Raw genomic sequence first — 18,259 nt, 5'->3', positions numbered from 1 at the left:
ACATTTTGTATTATGCAGTATTACTTTATTTAAGTGTATTAATTATTTAAACATGTCTGCACAAGTTCAGTTAAAAGTACTTTTATAAAAATGCTATGACTTTCATTTGTATAGTATTCCAAGTTTTTGTGTAATGCATACACATTTCTAAGGCTGTGAAGGAAATTGTTAGGGGGATCCGGAAATGAAACTGATGTCAACAACATAGCTTTAAATTCGTCTAGGTTTCAAAACAGCCTGCTCCAAAACCTAACAAGATAGTTTTTAGAAACTCCAGATAATAAAAGAAGTTTATATATAGTTTATATAAGTTTATATATTACTTGTGCAAACAATTTTATATATTTAAAAGTCAGTTTCCAATAAATTTAGTTCAGTTTCCACTTAATTAAGTAAGTAAGTAAGTATCAATTCACTTAAGCTTCTTGATCATTTGTTATTTATTTGTATTCTTGTTATCTCCCATTCATAGTAAGTTGCATGGTACCTAATTATGTTTTTATTAGCATATTTAAATTTCAGAACTTTGAATATTTTGTTTATAAAATCCAACTTGACCATCATAACAGTAATATTTTTTGTATTAACCCTAGAAGTAACATTGGTGTCACTTTGTAGTGGTGGTCTATTAATCATAGCGTAGGTGCAACCTTTTTTATAATCTATCAGATTTTATTGGCCAAGCATTTTCGAAGCCTATCACCTGAAGGGCTGGAAAAATTTCATTTCAGCCTGTCTGTACAATATTTTGAAAAGAAACTAACTTATAGACTTTAAATTTGCATAAAGCTTAATTTCTATACATAGGCATCATTTAGTTCGATGATGGTGTATGTCACTCCAAGGAATTAGGTTTAGCGTTAGCAAACATTTCTACATTGGTCTTATGAATAATCATAATATGGCAATGACAAAAGAAATAAATTTGTAAACAAAGCATATGACATTTAATTGTGTGTGGTATAATAACTCATAGTACCCTAATTGTTGTTTAACATATCACAAAATATATCTATAATATTCAGCATTGTTCAATTATAACCTATCATTATATTAGTCCTCAATAACAATCATATGTTTTAAATTATTTACAGTGATCAAACAAATTATTATAACAAAAATTAGGGGGTAGGGTACGATAAGCGGACCCGGTTATTTATATCGAAGAATGTAATCATCGATACCTAATATTCGCATCTCAAATCCTAGACTATCAATCGATATAAAAGTATATAATATAGTCCTCAATAGCAATCATATGTTTTAAATTAAAATATGAATTTAATATTTACAGTGATCGAACAAATTATTAAGTTATAACCAAAGTTAGGAAAACTGAAGACGACCATATTTGCTCCTCTCACAGTTACAGTTGTTTCCTTCCCACAAATTTCACATAATGGGGTTTTCAGTACGAGTCCAACATGTTGAGGCCACGAAACACATGTCTTATCTTTCAAAGCAACTTCGTGTAGTTTTCTAAAATTGACTGCCATTTTTAATAATCAAAAATGTTACTTATCTAAAATTGAAATATTACTTTACGTGTATTATTTGAAAGTGGTTACAGCTGTTGATATAGATTATTTAAGTCAATTGTTCAAAATAATGAATCAGTATCGATTGATTATATCGATGGTTATGATTAAGTAATATCTAATATCGGTTGTCAATTTCGATATAAAAACCGGGTCCGCTTATCGTACCCTACCCAAATTAGGAAAACTGAAGACGACCATAATTTGCTCATCTCAGTTACAGTTGTTTCTTTCCCACAAATTTCACATAATGGGGTTTTCGGTACGAGTCCAACATGTTGAAGCCACAAAAACAATATATTTTATTTATGTCTTATCATCTTTCAAAGCAATGTCTTGTAGTTTTCTAAAATTTACTGCCATTTTTAATAATCAAAATTACTTATGTAAAATTGAAATATTACCCTATGTGTATTATTTTAAAGTATTTACAGCTATTGATAGACTATTTAAGTTAATAATTCAAAATAATTAATCAGTATCGATTGATTATATCGGTGGTTATGATTAAGTAATATCGTTTACTAATTTCGATATAAAAAACCGGGTCCGCTTATTGTACCCTACCCCACGTCTGTTGTACACCACGCTGAAAAATTGCTAACACAATTAAAATCATGAGATAAGTTTATTTGATCTTGCTGTGGAGATTCCACATATGTTACACTAAAACTCTACACAGTGAGGCCAGTATACCTGTATCTGAAGATTTAATTGTGTTGCAAGGTTTTGATATGGAAGATAGTTATGACACAGAGCCTAAGAATTGCGATCATCATGTAATTGTTTAAAATATATACTACAAGTTATAGAATAAAATATACATATTAACTTGTTTCTTGGCAGTATATAGAGAGTGGGTCAAACTGATGGTAGTAGTGACAGTCAAGATGATTTTTAAGTGGACAAAATAATGCTATGTAAATGATCAATTACAGTATAATAATATTCAGTTTGAGATAGAACAGCTGTGAAATGTAGGCTACTATAGCTACACAGTTTTTGTACAATAGTTTAACAAGTTAACCGCAGCAGACACCCTAGTTCACTTGCTGTCTTACTAGACTAGTTATCATCACTCTGTATAGACCAGCAGTGAAGGTCAAATCAAATCAAATCAATCTTTATTCACATATACATTGAGTACAGTGTTGCGTCATAACAATAATAATGAGAGTAGTTTCAGTTCTATAGGCTCCTCCAGTCCTGAAACTCCTGTATGGTGTATATGGATCAGTCTAAGAGCCAGTCTGAGAGTGCTTTCTTGAACTGTTTATCCTGTAGTTTCTGCAGGTCTTTTGGTAGCCGGTTAAAGAAGGCAGCACCTCGATAAGAAGGCTTCTTTTCATACAAGCTGAGTCGATGTGCCTGTAGTTGAAAGTTGTGTCTGTGTCGGGTGTTGTAGTTATGTTGATCCACCAATCTGGCTTGGTCTGATCTTAAAGCATATATTATAACTTCACGTATGTATAGTGAGGTTATTGTCAAAGTTTTGAAATCTTTAAAAGCTTCCCTGCAGGAGTCTTGTGGTTTTAGTCCTTTTAATGTTCGTATTGCTCTTTTTTGTATTACTAACACCCTTTGCAGATTCATAAATAAGGTATAAGGTGTTAAATATTATTTTGTTACTCTCCAAAATTAGTTTCAGGTATTCTTTAACAGTAGACAATGTAACATTTTTAAGTTAAAGTAATAACACTAGCATATATTTTTGTATCATCAAGCTAACTTGAATGGCTCTTTTAATTTTCAGAGAATACAATGTCAGCTGGGATCAGAAGGACACAAATAAGTGCTTTATCTCATGGAAGTAGTGATTTTCTAATAGTGGCTGTTATAATTGCAAAACAAACACCTCGCACAATCAAATCCAAGAATGGTAAACTAGTTTTATTGATAAAATAATTTTTTTAATGTTGAAAAAACAGTATAAACCAAAATAAATTTAGCTAGAAGAAAATTGTTTTGCAAAGCAAAACATAATAATAAAGTCTAATTAAACTAATTTTAATAGCAAGAATGTAACAATAACCCTATTTCCAAAACATTTGTGTTCTTGCTTTCTTATTCAATAAGTTTTAGTTTGGACAGTAGTTATTACAATGTTAAGAGTTAATATTTTTCAGTATTAAATGTGATTCAAAGCCTTCATGTGAAGTTGTTTTATTCATAGTCACTTTTCAGCTGTTAACAATTTATCCCAAAGATGTAGAGTCTTTATCAAAATAGTCTGTAACATTTGAGGTAGTGTTGCCATATAACTGCTGACCATAAGATGTTCCTGATGTTGAGTTGGATCAATAATTTTCCATACACGTAAAACAGTGTTGGACATTGGGTATAGAGGGGAGATTAAAACGCAACAACCTCTATCGGACTATTTTGGTGCGGACTGCTCTAATACAGTTCCTATTTAGACTGGTGTTAGCATCAAGTTCTAGTATACATGCTACACGTCTCTGGTTGTATTGAAAATGAGTAAAACGTTAGATTGACTTTTTTACAATAAACAAAGCAAATAGAAGAGATTTACAAGGCTTTGAAGCTATTTAACACTTATGGGTATTACAACACTCAGAGGATGAAAGATTATTTTTGTTAAAAATAAATTACAAACAATTCAATTATCATTGTCGGAAATCAGGGAAGGTTATAATTCTTTTACAAGGGTGGTATGTTTTGCTGGCGACAAGCAGTTTATTCAACAAAGAACAAAGTAACTTGTATGTTCATTCAATTTAAATATATTCCAATTATACAGTTTTAATATTAAAATTAAGTGTCAGGGGTTGCAATAAAAGAATATAGTAAATAAATATATTAGTTTCTTTCATCTGATATAAGAAAATAAATATTTTAAAAAAAAAATATAAAAAGTTTCAATATATTAAAATTTGTGAGCCATGAACTCTTGCTACTGAAAAATTAGATAAAAATGGAGTAAAAAGAATGATCTCACCAATAGATTATTGCTTCAACCACTTTAGAAACATCCCAAGTATTTAAAGGATTAAAGTTTTAGTGGCGAATGTTAGTTAATAAAAAGTTTATCTGTATTGTTCAAAACACTTATTACAAGGGGAACTTTAATAGAGGTAATGCTCAGGAAAAGTTTTAATTCAATCTTCTTCGACCTATCTATGGAAAGTCTCTGTTGGTGAAGAAACAGGAAACAAATATTTCAGTATTATGGGTAATAAATATCAGATTGCACTTGCTAGCCAATTAGCACAACTCTAAATTACAGCACTGTATAAAAATTAGGGATGTGGAGAATTTCATTTTGAATTTATGCATATAAATTAAATTGCAGTGTTGAATTAATATGATGGCATAGGTAAAATATTAATGGATTGAAATGGATGCAGTGATAGGGGGAAATTAATTTATCACCATTTAAAACATGGTGATACATAAAAAAAGCCCTATAGTTAAAACTAGGTGACAGGTGGGATGATACAAATACTCAAGAACATAACATGTATTACTATTAACTGGTCAAAATTAAATAACTTGAAGCAATAACATAGAGAAAATGGTTAAATGAAATTAATGAAACATCTCACTACCAAGCTTTAATATATTGAGACATTAATTAAGATCTGTCATTTCGTGCAAGCTGTGGTAGTGAATGTTACAAGTCCATACATCTCTAGCTACATTACATGATGTAGTGTTGTAGTCTCTCATTTTGTTATGTGAAAATCTTAATTGCGTAAGCTATAGTATTAATTAAGTTAAAAGACTATGAAAATGAAACATATTTAGCTGACTAAGGAACATTGTAGACTTTCCATAAATGCTGTAACGGGCATTTATGGAAAGTCCGGAAGATAAGGGAAGCAGTGAGTATGTGCAAAGTTTAGTGATTGTTATATTAGTACCGGTATGACAGTGGGGCATAATTGTACATACTTTTCAAACACACCTTGTATTTACATATGCATACCTATATTTAAACGGTTCATATGAATATCCTAAGCTTTTTCACTAAAAATTAAGTAATAATGTTATTATATTATGTCCACTAATGCTCCTTTTATGTTGGATTTTATATAGTGGATATGAGATCAGTGTGGAACTTCACTTTAAGAGATGCTCCGGCAGATTATATAAACGTTTCATTCTGGGGCTCCTCGATCTTCATAGACAACATTGCACAGAACTTTCACATCGGGGATGTAGGTAAGTGTATAATGATACAAATTTACTTTAACCATGCACAGAATGTTTGTCAACAGTACAGAGGATCAGTCTCAAATATAATTGTAGAAATAATAATAATCAGTATTAATATAATTCATTTGTTATTTCCAGTGGATATCATAAAGGCAAAGGCTACATTCAGGAAGAATGACAACACAAGCTTCGTACCTGATGTAACAAGGTATGTTATACAGAATGCTTTCAACACTGAAATATTAATACAGCGCAAGAATATAGTAATCCTATAACCTGTGAAAGATTGAAAATTTGTGCGTTTGTGAGTGGTCTACTTTTATAATTCCAAAAGACATTCTTAAAACTTTTACCTAATGTATTTAAAAGACTGTGCAGTATATAACCATGCAATAGCCCTCAGTCGTTTTGTTCTGTAGCATTAGTTATTTTTAGATTTTTTAAAGTCAAAAAATGGCTATCCCATAAAATAAATAGAGCCATTCAAATAACATGGTTGTAATTTATTTTTATTTATTTTGAGAGATAACATAAGTCAATTAATTCAGAATAAAATCAGTTAAGAAATAAACACAATTATTAACAGCTGGTATATTGATTAGAAAGTAAAAGAATATACTTTATATTAAAGTAAAGTAAATTATTACTCTCCATATTACCTTACTTATATTAAAAGTATTTAAAAATGAAGTTTTACTGAATTTACTGATTTGAATAAACTAAAATGTGAGTAAGAGATAAAGGCAATTAGTAATTGTGGGGGGCTTGACTTCAAAACCTGGATAAAAATTAAGTTGAAAAGAATAATTCAACATTTACTAGTTTGCTAATATGATCATATTAGATGGTGAGATTTTTAACCTTAAATAGTAATGTTTCCATTGTTTTAGTCTATAACAATATGAATTACTAGTAAAGTGATGAATGATAATGTATATCAGGGTGGTGTTGCTTCAGCAATGTGGTGGTTTGCTTGTTCAAACAAGCAGTTGCCAGCTGTGGTGAATTAACACAACTTGTTCAATTAAACTGGTGTTAAAGATTTAAATAAAAGTTTACAAAATTACATGCCCAAGATGATGACTTTAAGAGCTCTATTACAAGACCAATGCCCAATTTTTTTAACCCTCCTGTCAAAAATAAAAGTTTAAGAATGGCAATTTGATAACAGTTTTTATTTATATAATACGAAAATTCTAAAATACGTACTCAAGTATAAGAATTTGATTGTAATAAGATTATAAGTTTTTGAATTATGAATGTTCAAAGTTGCAGTTTGGTTGAAAAGCGCCAAAAACGGTACTTTTTTGTTCTTACCAACATAAAAATTGGAAGTTTATGTTTGAAACTTATTTGCTTAATATATATCTAAACACAGAAATAAATAAGCTAAATTTTAATATAACTCCTTTGATTGCAGCTCCACTATTTAGTTTGTGGTAAACAATCAAATTTGAGTATCTGTACTTTGATCCGACAGTAGGAGGCTCCAGAACTAGATTTCAAAATGAGGTAGGTCCCACAATATTACCTACCCTGCTGGAACCATAAAATGTTATTTATAACTCTGATTGACTGTGCTTGTTCACAGTCCGTTGGTGTTGACAATGAGTGAGAACATTTCTGAGATGTGCCTTCACTCGGAAGACGACTGTGCAGAGTTCCACCAGCTGCTACGTCTGCCCACACGACCTCCTGGTGACTACATCACTCTTTCTGATGTACATGCCAATGGTCAAGCTCTTAAAGGCAAACATGTCAACCTTCTTGTGGCTGTCCGTTCGGTCAGTATAGATTCTCTCACTACTTAGATTGATAAAAATAAGTATTTCCAGAGTGTCATATTTGGCTCCTAGTTTTTTCTTGTTCTCCAAAATTATTCTTGTTACTATGTTGTTTTTTTATGTTAAATCGTTAGCTGGTTTTACATATAATCAATTATATAAGTTATAAAATGACAGGTTTAAACAAATTTTTGACGAGAGGAAGATGGAAATATCTGTTTTAATATAAATTATTAAGAAAAATACACACATTGAAAATAAAGACTGTGATAAAGAAATTTTAATAGGAGGACTATGGAATAATTGAGAATAAAGGAGTACTAAGAGTGTTAAGAGGATTAAGTACACAATATTTCATTAACAAACTGTAGGGGCTTCAGTGTTTTGTGGAAGTAGCTTTATATAAAATACAAATTAATGTTTCCAGTGCATCATGGAATTTTATGCTGGCATGTTTGCCCAATAAATTAAAGATATAATCCAAACCAAGTAGCTCGAATCACGGCCAGCAAATGTGCATAAACCACCATCTCCTCTCCAGTTCACACAGTCATTTGGTACAGTCTGAATTAAAAGTGTCAGTGGCGAGAGCGACTAGCATTGTTTGTGGCGTGTGCATTTTAGACTAGAGTGTACTCGGTTGAGCCGTGAGAGGTAGAGGATAATGTCAACCTTCCTGTGCCACGCTTCTTGCTAAATAGTTAGGTCTGCACAGTCATTACGAGAAATGTCACTGGCACTGTGTGTGGCAGGTTGGGGCATTGCGGCAAGTGACAACCAAGCAGGAGGGCAAGGTGCTTGAATGTCGTGAGGTGGAAATGATGGACCAGAGTCCAACTTGTCTGTACATTCAGCTGTGGGACGCAGAAATGGCTTATCGTGCTGACAACTGGAAACCCAGAGAGACAGGTCAGTCAAACAATGCTAGATTAGATCTGTAAGTGCTAGTAATTCAGCTACTGTTAAAAATCATAAATCCACCAGAAAGATGTTATGGGACTCAGCATACACAAAGCTTGTGATAGTCAAAACCCTCAGTCTCAGTTACAACTTCATGTAAAACTAATAAAAAGCTTAGATCATAGCTTTTTTATTAAAAACACAAACGTGATCTAAGCTCTAACCTAGCTGGATTATTTGGATGTACACCATATTGCAAGTGCGGTGTATCTCTCATTTTACATTCTTTGGTTTCATATTTTGTTTACTGAATATGACTCTCCATTACAAGGTCAAAATATTTCAACATTTTAATTGTTCTAGTAATTTTTAGACATACTTTGAAATTGGGAATATTTATGTGAAAAGGGGGTTTCTACATGAAAAATGAAATCCTTTACTTAATTTCCAAACAAAAATACTTCACTGTCATAATTACCAAACACAAAAATATTACAACTATATTGAAAATTTTACTAAAATACAAAATCATTTCCGAATTGGGGAAAAAAGTCATACCAAAAAGTTGAATAAATTAAAACCAAATATACTCACTATACTTGTACTCGTTTTGAGAAAAATCACTAATACATTGCAAACATTGAATTATGTTTCCTTTATAAATATATTTTATGAAACATCAGATAATTCCCAAAATTTGTCTGATAACCTCATTCTTAAATATCACTGTAATACTAAACATTGATTAGAATGGAGCATAGCATATACTTGTTTTTATATTGTCCAGTGTATGATTCTACTGTATATTGATACTGATATTTGAGAGTCTGTGATAGTGTTGTTCATCGCTGATGTGAGGCTAAACTGGAACAGTTTCAAGAAGTGTATGACTGCCACGGTGACTTCTCGAACTATTATAACGGAGAATCCAGACATGGCAGATGCAGAAGACTTGCGTGAACACGCCCGGAACGCTCCTATTGTGTCTTCTGCCATCCTTGACCAGTTTGCCACAAACTTCCCTGAGCGTGAGTATATCCATTGGCTATTATCACGCTTATGAATTGTAAGATTTATATTTTTTGTAATGTTATAATGTAATTTTCAATTTTAAAAGTCCCTTTTGGATGGTTTTTCTTTAAAAATGTATTCCAGTTAGATGTGAAAATTTAATGTCTTAATGGCCTTACTGTAGGGTCAGATCTGAAACTTCTGAAACTGAGGATTCCTAATAGTCAGAATCTTGACTAAAGTTCTTTGACAACAAAGCAAAAATAATGAATTTTAGCCAAGAAGTTTTTAAATTTTTAGTTCTTACTGGACTTATAGAAAATTTAACAAGTGATAGTTAATAATTTAGCTATTACAAAAGTACTCAAATTGAACACTGTAATTTTTTTTAAACATTGAATTTGAGAATACAAGTGGCTTTATTAACCATAAAATATAGTTTTTAAATGAATTAAAAATAATTTCTTATTTTTTTTTTTGCACTCAGTGATAAAATATTTAACCTTTAAGCATATTGCTTTAACAATAACTGTTTTGGTAACGTTTGCTCTTCCCAGTTTTGTCATACTTTTGTGTTTCCAAAATCAATATTAAGAATTGGAAGGAAAGTTAAGATTGCTGTATCTTTGTGTTACAGAATCCAGGACCCAAGAGCCAATTTGCACTGCAAAAGCACGCAACCTGGCTTTTCTTTAAAAGTTTTCCATGAGAAATAAATCAATTGTTAGTCGCTAGTTTTAGAGGAGGTTCAAATAGGAGGATATCAAAAAGGTTGATAATGTAAAATGTTAAGATTTTCCCAGATATATTTTTATATAATCATATTTTTCTTTACTCGACACTTAACCTGTTGGGGAGTACTGACGGCTATAACCGTCATCCTACCTAGTGTATACTAGAGTAAGCAAAATTATCCTTAATGAACTCCAGGGAGTAAAGAAAATAATTTTGTTGTTTTCATTCAAAATGTATTGAAACCTTACAAAATATCATAATAATGCATTTTTTGGATCTACAACTTGATAAATTCATACATTTTGTTTTTTTTTTAGAATTTTACAAACGTATGATAAGTGTTCAAAACACGGGTACACACAAAGTGCTACTTCACATTTTGTACACTCATAAGCAGTTTCTTTCCTTTTACGCTCACCCCGTGTTGTATTTGAACACACAAAGCAGCGTTTTAGCTTCCTTCGGCCATTTTCCCTTACTGGTAGTGGGCGGGGGAAATGGCGACCTGACAAGCGTAGCGGCTGCTGGGCTCCGCCCAACGGACGCGTCACAGCTGCGGCCTCTTCTCTTGGTGCAACATGTGCTTCCAGTATCTGTCTGATAACGTTAATTCGGAAGTCCATGATGTGAACCTTAGCATTTGGGTTTTTTGATTCCATGTATAGCCTATAAATGGATGTGGCGCGAGAAAATGACAGAACATTTGGCAGCAAATCTGTGATTATATATTCCGTCACTAGGAGCCAGCACCGTACAGCAATAATTACTTTGAACATTTCAGAGTCGAAATAGTATGTAAGAACGCCACTAGAGTGCATAAACAGTTGCAATATTGATTGTTTTAGCAACCCCGTCATGGACGGTCATAACCGTCAATACTCTTTTGGGATCAAACGGCTATAACCGTCTGTACTCTTTTGGAACAACTTTCAGCTACTCCTCAACAGGTTAAAACCACCCATCAGACAATTAAATGAATGTTAAACCAGCGTCAAATAATCATATGTAGTTCCTTATATAATTTCAGTCTCTTTATCTCGTTCTCTGACAGGGATATAACTATTACTTACGTATCTGACGTTCTGTTTTGAGTTTATTAAACTAGGAAAAATATAATCTGAGAAAAATCTATCGATTCATATTATTAACCCTTTTGATACCGTCTCATTTTGACCTCCACCAAAAGTAGTGTTGCTGACAATTGATTCCTTTCTCAGAAAGAATTCCTCTATCGATTTTAAGAAAAACCAGGTTTTGTGCTCATACTGTGGAAATTGGCTCTTGGCTCCTGGACTATAATTTCAGAGATGGGTGTACTTCTTTGGGTTTTCCCACAACCGACTATCATGTGTGGCAGTAATTAGGGTACCTTTCTCTGATTTCCACCATCTCTGGATTAGTGCTTGGCAGGTTCAAAAATAGGTATATGTCGCCATCAGCCTCATTTGATAAAGTGGTTAAATCCATTCCAAGTCTGTTATAGTGTGAAATAGTTGGAGTCAGAGCTCTCTGGGAGAGTCCAAATTAGCTCTCAGAGGCTTACAGCTTGAATGGACTCTGCTTCTCTTGGATTACCAAATAACGATTATGTATAGTATGTTTGCATTAAAATGAATTTAATTGCATCCCAACAAGAATACATTCAAAAAGGAGATGGCCCAATGCTACGCCGGTTACTACTTTCTGAGGAATGTTGAGCATATATAATATAAAGATTAAAGAGTTAAAATTTTGCTGCTAACAGCATTCATTGATTCTGCTTCACTTGCTGGGTTCCCAAATCAAGATTATCTGTTGTTTGTTTACATTAAAATTGATTGTTTCTCAACAATAATACATTAGAAAAGGAGAAGATGACATTTAGATGCTCAATGTGTAGACTGGGAGCATATAATACAAAGTTATAACAGGACTAATAGTGGTTGTATCGAGTGTCATGATGGGATACATTGTTGGCTGTTTGGACTTATTAAAGTATTAACAGGTGCAGTTGTTTGACTTTGATGACAGACTCTGTTAACCTGATATGATCTACCTACAAAGCAATCATCCATATGCAAGTAATAAGTGGAGTTCATTTGTTGAATAGTTGGCATGATAGACAAATTATGAATTAAGAAGAGCTATATTGTTTACAACAATGTGTCAGAACTACTGTTAAATAATATTTTTTCATCATGTACAATATATAAATTACATGATCACTCTTCATGTCTAACGCTCCTTGGCACAGTCGAGTGGAATGCCTGCTTTACTCAAGAATTTGTTACACAGAGAGTTTGTATTTCTAACACCATTCCGGAACCAGATAAAATTGTAACTGTTTAAATAAACACAGTTCAGTTTCAAAAAATGTCAAAGAAAACTTTTATATTATTTATAATTCACTATCGAAAACAACTAATGTGTCGCAAAAACAAAAACAAAACATTTATAAGTGGCACAAGACATGTTTGAACCACCCAAACTCCATTGTAATAAACTAAGTGATTTCTAACAAAATGAATTCTCATTTTAAAATTCAATCGAAACCATAAGTGAATCTTGATATTTCCTTAAAGAATGTAATATATTACAGTTAATTAAATTTTTTTTAAATATTCCTTTCACAAATCATTCAAAACAGTGATCAAAAGTAGATAATTTCAAAACAAAATAGTGGCATTAGTTCTGAAATTGTGGTGGATGACCATTTAGAGAGCTTCCTTTTGCTCTAGAGTTCTCCAAGCAGAGTTAATTGTTATTATGGAGTGTGACTGTTAGAATCTTCACCTGTATTGAATACTCTATGTAAACAGCTAGCACCATCAACAACGTGATGTCATGTCAGACTGTGTGGGGCAGAGCCACCAACGCAGAATCTGCGGAGAGTTTCACAGCTCTTGTCTATGCTGCCATCATTGAAATGGACTTGGATGGGTTCTTGCCTCTTACCGTCAGCAAGTGGTAAGTCTCTGGCAATTTTAGTCTCAGAAATTTTTATTGAGTAATGGTTAAATAAATAGTCTCATAAATGGTTAAATGGTTAATGTTCATTTATCCCAGAAAAAGTACGTCCTGTAGTTAATGTTATCAATCAGAATATAGTTAAGGGAAACAACCTCAAACTTTTCTTTAAATAGATGACGAGAACTTATAATGGTATAATAAATAAGCTGGTTTGTTTCAGTGCAGTTTTTGGATAGTTAAATACTTTTACCAATTTTTTAAAAGTTTTAACTCATATTTTCCTAAATTCTTTAATACATAATAATAAAATAAGACATAGTTGATACATGAGCTGATGAGTTTGGTCCCCCAAACTCAAATCCTGTAAATGTCACTGGCTATATGCAAGTCAGACTCATTATTCACATCATACATTATTGAAGTTGTGGGTTTCTTTATAGTATCTTCTTCCAAGTAAGTATGTTCAATGGGGTAGTATACATTTTCATAAAAACAGTAAACATTTTGGTCGGTTAAGTGCCTTCCAGAAGACACGAGATAGAATGAGATGGAACAAAATAATTGAAACACTGCAAGTTTTAGATGGACTAAAATGAAATAAACTTCTGCAATTATGAACACAGAAAAGATTGACATAAAAATTACAATAATTAATTGGTTGCATAGGAAACATGCTTGTACTGATGTGTCTGTTCCAGCCAACACTGCCAACAAAGTGTGGATGAAGCAGTTGGTATCTGCATGAACAATGACTGTCTGGTGAACTCAGGAGTAGAACGTCCACTGTCTCAGCGTGTCTACGACCTCAGGGTGACCTTGGCTGATCACACTGGCTCCTTACCTGGCTGTAGACTCACATCCCCAGCTGCATCTAAGGCCCTCAACTGTTCAGTAAGTTTGTAATCACAGATTTGGAATCTTTAGCTAACTTTTTTAGCTACTCGCAATGTTTGATTTATCCTAGAAAATCTAAAACATTGAGAACCATAAAATGACGAAAATAAAGTGTTCAATAGCTGTACATTGAACACATTTTATTTCAGCCAAACCAACATTTCTGTGGTTTGGCTTTCACATAATTTTCAGAATTTTCCAGCCTATCTCAGATTAATGGAAAACACTTTGAGAAATCGTATTCTATAAAATATAAATTATCTGTCATAGACGTTATGACAACCTTTATTATCCATTTGAATTCCTACAGTACTTTCGGTCTAAAATACCGTATTGTATCTTATTGGATGATGCATGTAATTTGTTTATTCAGTGTGCATATATTTTACTAGGTTCTCAACCAACTTTAACATTTTCACAGAGAACATTAATTTTAAATATTTTTTGTTTGGAAAATTATGGAAAATATGTATTTAAACCGTGAGTTTATCAAGGTAGTTGGAGTGTGTTTTTTTTTTTTATTTGCAATCTCCCAGATAGCTACCAGCCCTATACAGTTTAGGGTATAATAAATTCATTTTTCCCGTTTACTTTTTGAAAATTATATGTAAAATTGTTTAACTAGTTTAATGTTTATAATTTACTAATTTTACATGTAATTTTAATTAGAGTTAACAAACCATAATATGTTTCTACTATTATGTTTATACTATCTGTTTTTTACCAAATTGTTTAAAATGATTAACAAATGGGCTTGGTTCTGACATCACTGACATCTTGTGGTTCGGTCCAAAGAAATAATTAAAAAATAAAGATTATATTTTAGATTTTACGTATGGTGTGTAAAGTTTGTAATAGCATGTAAAGTTCCCATATAGAGTAATAGTCCAAACATTGAAGCGATGGGCATTTTACATAACATTCTCCTTGACATGTTAGCACGAGGTGTAAATGACTTGCACAGGAGAGCACAAACATGAAGATGGAAATCATTTTGAAAACCTGCTTTATACCAGAATTAAGTTAACATAAATAATAATTTAAGTACATTTTTGAATAAAACAATGTATTTCTGAAAATGCAACTGCTTTCTAACATTTTATTAGTAAATATACCTCTCTGAGTAGAAGTATTTTGTAACGTTAAAACATGCCTCTTTAATAACTGTCGAATAAAGAATTTTTGCCACTTTCAATGCTCATAGTGGCTAAATGTTCAACTATATAAAAACATTACCAAGAATAAAAAAGTCAGAATTGTATGTTAAACACAAATGAGGTCAGAAACCCATGTCAGAAAAATTGAGGTTTCCATAAGGAATTTCAAAGTTGACTGTCATATTGGAAAATAGTAACCGAATTAAAAATTAAAAATGTATAATTTTAATAATCAAAAAACTAAGGAAAAGTTGCCAATTTCAAGTTTGCTGTAAAATTAGTACTTTCTGAGATCTCAATGGTGGCCACCTCGAGTTGATCACCATTTATATACAGGGTGTAACAAAAAGGTTGGGCTGGCTAAGTATTTTCAAATTTTGTGTGTAATTCTAAGCTAAAAATGTAGAATACCTTTTTCTAATTTCTACTTTGTTTAGTGCAAGCCACCATTTTGTATTTTTTATTCAAATTATTATCTTTAAAACTAGTAAAACTAAAGAAACCAAATTTGGCACATAGGTTTGAATAGATAAAAGGGAAAAAATTGTGTTATTTTTTTTAATATTGACAAAATGCATCTGTTGAAAATTTTAAAAGTCAAACAAAAATAACCAGTATAATTATACAAAATAAAAACAATAAGTAACACCCCAACAGCAAAGACTACTTACTTTGCAATATTTGAAACCCATATTCGATACGGGATAGCCGCCTGGGGAGGAACAACTCAAGAGAACCTACAACAACTACTGCGACTTCAGAAAAAAGCTATAAGGATTCTTAACTGCCTGGGCCCCAGAGACACCTGTAAAGAAGCCTTTAAGAACCTAAAAATCATGACAGTGATTGCCCTCTATATTCGGGAGGTTATACTGTATGTTGATGGGAAGAACCTACCTCGAGCTGCTGACCACCACGACTACTACACCCGACATCCTGCAAACTACCCACTACCAGCCCACCATCTTACACTGTATGAAAGAAAATCGTCATATGCTGGTAAGAAGCTGTACAACATATTACCACAAGAACTAAAAGCTCTTAAAGGAATGAAGCTGAAGGCATCGCTGAATAACTGGCTGACATCAAGACCCTACTACACCCTAGATGAATATGTGCACTGGAAAGACATTCAAGAGTGACATTATTTTTGTATACAATTTGAATTGTATCCACTGTAAACTGACGCTATTCATTTCTCTAAGAAATTTTCTAATAAAGAATTTCTGATTTCAAAATGTACTAGACACCAACTGTTTGTAACATTTTATTGCAATTCCAACGGTACTAGTTTCAACAAAATCCATGAAGGCATAAGCGAACACGACCACTTTAAAGTACGCTTGCACAAGCCGGAAGCGCTAAACATGTCATAGTTGAGAGTTATCAGTTGTTTGTTGGAATTGCAATAAAATTATCTAAATAGTTTTTATCTAAATCTAGTACATTTTTATAAATATACTGGTTTTTTTGTTATTTAACTTTAAAAATTTTCAACAGACGCCATTTTGTTAATATTTAAGAAAATAGCATAATTATTTTCTTTATTTTCCTTTTACCTATTCAAACCTATGTACCAAATATGGTTTCTTTAGCTATACCAGTTTTTGAGATAGTAATTTGTTGATAAAAAATACAAAATGGCGGCTAGCGGCTAAACGGAGTGGAAATAAAAAAAAAGTTATTCTTCATTTTTAGCTTAGAGTCACGTATAAAATCTGAAAATGCATAGCCAGCCCACGTTTTTTTACACCCTGTATAATAGCTATGCGGTGAGTGAAGAAACTAAAATGCTCTTAAAAGGGAAAGTATTCAGTGTTAAGTAGTGGCTGGTGACATGTATGCACATAGTAGCTTGTTTACTCAACTCTCTACAAGAACATTGTTAATGTGTTAGCCAGATGAGTTTGACTGCTTGTCCCTGGACGCCAAGACCGCGCTCAAGTGGCAGTTGCTGCTGAGACGTTGCGCAGCTCGCCTCGTCATCCTTCCAGCTACCGGAGATCAAGTCACCCCGCTCATCTCGGTCTTGGCCATAGAGAAAGTCAGCCTTCCTGAGTATGCTTCCAGGACGCCCATGTTCTAACAAGTTCCACCTCTGATATTGTGGTTTATCATAGATAATTTAGTGGTATTATAAACAACAAATCTGAGACTGAATGATTTTATTCATAATCTGTTGTGTTACTTTATGTTCCTTTTGTTATAGAAAATATCTGATGTCTGCTACAAGTTTTGTATAAACTCTTTAGTTACGTAAGGTAATTTGTACTTAATTAAGTTGGTATTGATATTTCATAGTTTTAAGATTGAATTGTTTAGAAATAAAATCTGATAGTCACTTTATATTGCCATTGATCGGTATGTAATTTTGTAGGATAATGAATCAATAGCTTGGCCCAGCAATAACTGTTCCCTGTAGATGTTTGGTATGTGAATTGTATCTGATGGAATTCAGATATGTATTTTGAAAATCATTGATTTTGTAATTGATTTCAACACCTTGTCATGTCATCTGTTGGTATTAAAATACATACATTTTAAGTACGCTTACTGTTGTTCATTTTATTTGTCCAATGTTCATCTTAACTTATGAGAAGTTATGTTGTACCTTTTTAAACATAGACTTTTAATAATTGTTCAACATTATATACTGCAATTACAAAATTTTTGTAACAGTACAGAAGGGGACAAATGTAAAGAACATTACAACAATAATCCTTAGGTTAATAATAATAAACTATCTTTAGATCATATCCTATCTATATATAATGTTCCAAACAGAAAACCAATATTTCAGAAATTTGTTCCCGGTATATATATATATATATATATATATATATATAAAAAAAAAAACAAATTGGATCCAATAATGTTTGCATACTCTTGCAAAGTAAAACATACATTTTATTAGCCATTTTTTTGACAAATAAGAAATTATACAATCATTTAAAACTAAGTATTGTTGGAAAAAATATAAGTTATGTTTAAGCCATTTTTTATATTAAGTTTGGATTATAATTTAGAACAAAGGAATTATCTCTGGTATAATTGATTTTGTGATTAACCCTCCATCGGTCGCACTGTATAAATTTGATACGCATGCACGTTC

The 18,259-nt window shown here is 32.2% G+C and overlaps 1 protein-coding gene across 2 annotated transcripts; it reads left to right on the top strand.

Moving 5' to 3' along the window:
• Nucleotides 1-260: 260 nt before the first annotated feature.
• Nucleotides 261-17,700, top strand: LOC124353811 (meiosis-specific with OB domain-containing protein). 2 transcript variants are annotated; one of them, XM_046803824.1, is made up of 10 exons: nt 261-392; nt 3,292-3,417; nt 5,598-5,723; nt 5,856-5,925; nt 7,309-7,501; nt 8,254-8,410; nt 9,238-9,429; nt 12,946-13,093; nt 13,795-13,987; nt 17,045-17,700. In XM_046803824.1, the coding sequence occupies exons 2-10, from the start codon at nt 3,300-3,302 to the stop codon at nt 17,231-17,233; spliced, it is 1,386 nt and encodes a 461-aa protein (XP_046659780.1). In that variant the 5' UTR covers nt 261-392; nt 3,292-3,299; the 3' UTR covers nt 17,234-17,700. The 2 variants fall into 2 exon arrangements, with proteins under 2 accessions (XP_046659780.1, XP_046659779.1); XM_046803823.1 differs by having other exon boundaries at nt 301-400.
• The last annotated feature ends 559 nt before the right edge of the window (nt 17,701-18,259 follow it).

This window comes from Homalodisca vitripennis, chromosome 2 (genome assembly GCF_021130785.1).
Source record: "Homalodisca vitripennis isolate AUS2020 chromosome 2, UT_GWSS_2.1, whole genome shotgun sequence".
Classification (NCBI taxonomy): Eukaryota; Metazoa; Arthropoda; class Insecta; order Hemiptera; family Cicadellidae; genus Homalodisca; species Homalodisca vitripennis.
This window is presented reverse-complemented; position numbering and strand designations above follow the sequence as displayed.

What these genes read in the sequence shown, in the direction of transcription:
- LOC124353811 (XM_046803824.1), top strand. Translation starts at nt 3,300, where the DNA reads ATGTCAGCTGGGATCAGAAGGACACAAATAAGTGCTTTATCTCATGGA. An exon ending in CACAATCAAATCCAAGAATG is followed by an intron (nt 3,418 to 5,597) that starts GTAAACTAGTTT and finishes GATTTTATATAG; the next exon opens with TGGATATGAGATCAGTGTGG. An exon ending in CTAAGGCCCTCAACTGTTCA is followed by an intron (nt 13,988 to 17,044) that starts GTAAGTTTGTAA and finishes TTAATGTGTTAG; the next exon opens with CCAGATGAGTTTGACTGCTT.